Source organism: Nannochloropsis gaditana (genome assembly GCF_000240725.1).
Source record: "Nannochloropsis gaditana CCMP526 unplaced genomic scaffold scaffold413, whole genome shotgun sequence".
In the NCBI taxonomy this organism is placed as follows: domain Eukaryota; class Eustigmatophyceae; order Eustigmatales; family Monodopsidaceae; genus Microchloropsis; species Microchloropsis gaditana.
Genome location: NW_005803540.1, coordinates 20914 through 25969, shown reverse-complemented (window position 1 = coordinate 25969; position 5056 = coordinate 20914). Strand labels below are relative to the sequence as shown.

Genomic DNA, 5056 nt, shown 5'->3' with positions numbered 1-5056 from the left:
AGTTTGGCTCCTCTTCTGCATGGTGCAAAACGTTCATCTTCGTGGCTCGATTTGCGTGTGTGTATACGGGTGCATATGTGCTGCTGCAACTCTTCAAAATCAGCGAGTACCTGTGACTATTATGTATGCCTGTCGGTAAAGGTAGACACACGTTGGCGCCTGGCGCGATGGCAGGAGATACGACTACAACACGGGAAGGTGGCAAGCGCCGGAGGGGCGATCAGGTCACACAGCACGCGTTTCCTTCTGGCAACGCGAGATACCAGCCTCCCTGGGAGTCCGGTATCGCTCCTGTCGCTGGTTCCGAGCACCAAGGTGAGCAAGGAAGAAGCATGCCTGTCAAAAAAATCTCCGTCGTGACCCTCAATGCGTCCGAACTGTAATCTGCCGAGCAATGACTCGACCACCACGAACAGTTGTAGCTCACACGCATCAGAGTTCAGTCTTGCATAACGGTGTTGTTTCTCGTCTCCGCCGGGTATCGTTTTGATCGGCGAGGAGATACGGAGTCGGGGAAAAGGCTCGAGTAAGCGAGAACTTGCGCGCATGCCGTTTCCCCATCGTTTTTCACGTAACATAGGCATTTATTTACCTTATTTCCACTCTTGATTATCGACAGACGATGAGAACTCGAGGATGTGTAAGGCATCTGCATTTCCTGAGGCACTGGACAGACGCGTTGAAAATGTCTGCGGCGATAGGATTCACACCGAAAAAATGACGAGAACTATTCACCGCTACAATCGCCACTCATAGCGTATGCTTGGGTATTCATACATATTTTCAGCAGGAAGGCATAGAAGCAACGGAATGGCCAAGGGTCAAACTTTTAATAATACACAAAATCCTTATCGCCATGACTCCGGGAGAGACACCCGTTCACGAAAATTATTTGTACATGAAAAGATGGTCAGGTCTTCCTGTCATGACTCGAGCAGACAACAAAAGGCTCCATGTCCGTCGTTCTGACGGCCTAACCTTCACTTCTCACCTTCATCGCCCGTCAAAACACCATCACCTACTTTGTCATTCGTACACCCTGGCCTCCCTCCTCCCGCCTCCTTGATTTTCTAATACCTCGTCCTCTTCTGTCACATCCAAGAGAGGCAGCCCTCGGCTGTAGCTCCTCTTGCCCCCACTTCCACTCCAGCTACGGCCACGCCTTCCTGAGGCCAAGGGCTGCGCCTGCGTCCATCCGCCGTCGTGAATGAAAAAGCGTCCCAGCCTAATGACTCCACAGACGATGCCAATCGACAGCAAGGCCGCCGCAATTACGAAGCCCACCAATTCGCCCACGTCCACCTTCACCTGCCCCTGTCCGTCCGGACCACCCGTGGCCCCGCCTGCGGCGTCAATGCCACCGTCGCCGACTACATTAATATCATCGTCCCTATACACCCCCTCTGCATGGCCAATCTCTCTCAAAGGAGCGGCTACAGATCGGTTCGAGGGCAGGAGACAGATGCTGACCGGGGGAAGGGCAGGGTTCCAACAGGCACGACCCAGGTGCCGCCACATGCTCTCTTCGCTGGGAGCTGGACTTTGATTAGGCGGAGGGACCTGTGATGTCACTGAGCGCATTTGTCTCTCTAAACACTGAACGTAGGCCTCGTCCCAGCTATCAGGGGCATGCTTCCTGTGAGTGATGCAGGTCTCTTGGCAGCTCGTCGCGGACGCCAACAAGGCATGGAAGGCTCCAGGTATGCTTTCTTCGTCGTTCGGCCTCCCATCCTGCGGGCGTGTCCACACCGCACAGCCCGCTTCACACAGCACATCGTAGGAAGGCGAGAGGGAGAGGGTGAAAGCCAAGCACTCCTCAGGCCGGGCTCGGCAGTCCGCCCGGGGCCCCAGGCCCACATAGAAGAGGCCGCCCTCTAATTGACGCCGGTTGTCCACACCGATGAAGGAGAGGTCTTCTTTGGCACGCAGGGTGAATGTGAGGGGCAAAGAGGCGCCTGGGGTCAAAGGGGGGTACCTAGATGAGTGGAAGAAAGTGAAGATTGCGCGACTCGCAGTGTGGTCAAGACACATACTCACCGGCTTCCAACTCCACCTTCTCAAAGCGCTTCAAGAGTTTGTACTCAGGCGTGACGCGGCGCACCTTATCGGTGACAAAAAGCAAGACCGCCTCTTTCCCTGCGCGCTGGCCCGTGTTGACCACAGTGAGGGACACCTGCAGGGGGGTATCTTCGTCGATCTCTGTGGCGCTCAGACTCACGTTCACGTAGGCGAACGACGTGTATGAAAGGCCATGGCCGAAGTCCCACTGCCTCGGGCAATCAATGTACTTGAAGGGGAGGACGGCACGGCCCGTCGTGCACAAGGAGCTCGGCTTCCGGTAGTACTGCTGCGGCGCCACCCCTGTAAAGCTTGGGTAGGTGAAAGGAAGGCGCCCCGAGGGATTCACGTCCCCCGCCACGATTTCTGCCAGGGCTTGGCCCCCGCTGGGCCCGGCAAGCATCACGTCCAGCACGGCTGCGGCCTGGTCGAGGGCAGGACCCAAGACCCGAGCCCTGCCCTCGACCAGGACCGCGACGACGGGCGGCCCCGCCGACATGAGGGCTTCCACGTAGGCAAGCTGCCCCGCCGGTAGAGCCAGGTCGTTGATATCCCCGGGCTTCTCTGCATAGGTGCTCTCGCCAACGCAGACCACGACCAGGTCTGCCGCCTCCGCCTCGCGCAGGGCCTCCGCCTCGCCCAGGTCCCTCCCGGTCACCGACACCCCGGGGCGATATCTGATCTCCGCGAGCGGAAAGCGGGCCTTGAGTCCTTCCAAGTAGGTGCTTCCCTCCGTGAAGACCTCGTTGCGACGTGCCCCCTGCCAGTGCAGGGTCCAGCCCCCCGATTGCATTCCCAGCGAGTGGCAGCCCCGGCCCGTGACGAGGATGCGCTTACCGGCCATGCGGTCCGGGTCGAGGGGGAGGAGGCCGTCGGGGTTCTCCAACAAGACGATGGACTCGCGGGCAAGGGCCAGGGCAACCGCCTTGTCCTTCGGAGACCCGACGGAGGCCTCCAAGGCGGGAAAGGCATCGAGGAGGTGGAAGGGATCGTCGAGCAAGCCCAGCCATTCCTTCAAGGCCAAGACCCTAGCCACTGAGGTGTCCACCCGGGCCTCGGGGACCACGCCCGCTTTGACCAGGTCAAGCAGGGCGTCTGCGAAGCCGACGGCGAGAGGCGGGTTCATGCTCATGTCGATGGAGGTGTCGAGCATGGCCAGGCGCACCGATTCCCGCATGTTCTCGGCCACGAAGTGGAACTGGTGCAAGTTGGCGATCTCGTTGTAGTCCGTGACGAGCATGCCTTCGAAGCCCATCTCCTCCCGCAATAGATCCACCAGGTACTCCCTGGACGAGGCCATGGGCACGCCCGATACCTCTGTGTAAGCCTCCATCGCCGACTTTACCCCCGCCTCCCTCACGGCCGCCCAAAAAGGGGGCGCGTACAGGCTCTTGACAGTGCGCGCGTTGAGCTCGATGGGGGAGCGGTCGTGGCCCGTGACAGCAGCAGGATACGCGATGAAGTGTTTCATGCACGCAGCGGCTGGGGGCAGTCCGGGAAAGTCTGGATTTGAGTCGGTTTGGATACCGCGGATGATAGCTTTGCCCATCTCGGCTGCCAGGTAAGGACACTCCCCAAAGGTTTCAAAGCTTCGCGACCACAGAGGCTGTGTATTGATGCCCAGTATGGGTGCAAACAGCCAGGGTATTCCACCTGCTTTTGTGTCCTTCCCTTGAACCCGACCCATCGCCCACACTAGCTCCCGGTTGAACGAGGCCGCTGCATTGATCTGCTGGGGGAAAAGAGTTGCACCGTAGATGTAATTCGCCCCATGTACGCTGTCGATTCCATACAATGGCGGCAGTATTCCAACCTCCTGTGCGGTTGAATGTATACGACGCAGCAATTCTTTCCACTCTCCGGCGCTCCAGCCATTTTTCCCCCCGCAAGGCCCAAGGGTGAATGGAGAGTTGAGAATGCTGCCGATATGGTACTTACGGAAGACGGCCGCCAATCGAGTTGTGTTCAGGTCCAGCGAACCAGGGTCCAAGAAACCCACTAGATCGAGCTGCAGCATCTGGCCTACTTTCTGTTCCAGGGACATGGACGACAACAAGTCCTGGACTTTCAAAGAGCGCTCAGCAGCGGAGGGCGTCAATCCGGCCGTCGCATGTAAAAAGGTTAGGAGCATACACCATGCTTTCATCCACCTCTCTGAAAAGCATGCCATGTTTGAAGAGGGATGAAGTCCGTCACCTGTCGTTTTTCGAGGGACGGAGATGGTGAAGCAAAGTGACGGGAACGCATTCGAAAGTCCCGGGGCTTGAAGCGCCGTGGGCGAGGCCGGGGCCGATCCGAGCCGTCCAACCTCCTCCCCCCCTAACCAGTGTCCACGCTCAAAACGAGGGCTTGATAAGATTAATGGTATCTGATTTTCTAATGTTACATGTTCAAACTATTTACACTGAGTGATTCAAATATTTGTACTTGGAGCCAAAGCGTTCCTACTGCTACCTCCGCCCGTGTTTTGCTGCTGAAAATCGGGACCTCTATGTAACCCCCCTTGAGGCTCAGGATGCCCGCGTAAATGAATCACTTCACCATCTACTGGGCCAGCACCCTTCAGAATTTTATCTTTGACATCACCTTCACCTTCTGAGAACCCTTGCTTTTCTATGGGGGCGCTTGGCGGTATATATACAGCAGGGTCTAAGCCACGCATTCGAAGGACGTTCCTGATTAAGTGCAGTTTCTTTCTCGGCGTTTTGGCGTTGCGCCAGTCCCATACAGTAATCTGCGCGACCGCTTTAAATTTGTGTAGCCTATCTGCGTGATATTGCACAATGAACCGACGAAACTCCGCGTCGCCAGTGAAGCGGCCTAAATCGTTAGTGAAGAAATGCCCGCGCCCCTCAAAAAGTAAGACCACAGGAAGATCCTCGTCTGCCTCGTTATGTTGCCAGGGATACAGGAGCAGCTCCAAATTAAATAATTCGTTCAAAGTGCCGGAGGTAACACGGAGGCCAAGGACCTCTGCCACCTCCATCGCGGAGGCCTG

General features: G+C 57.2%; 1 protein-coding gene across 1 annotated transcript; it reads right to left on the bottom strand.

The window, feature by feature from the left end:
* Positions 1–1621: 1621 nt before the first annotated feature.
* NGA_0368700 (glycoside) lies at positions 1622–4204 on the bottom strand (the record flags this gene model as incomplete). The annotated part of the gene is made up of 2 exons (XM_005854709.1): positions 1622–1955; positions 2038–4204. Coding segments are annotated over 2 exons (2501 nt in total), but the record flags the coding sequence as incomplete, so codon positions are not given.
* Between the last annotated feature and the right edge of the window lie 852 nt (positions 4205–5056).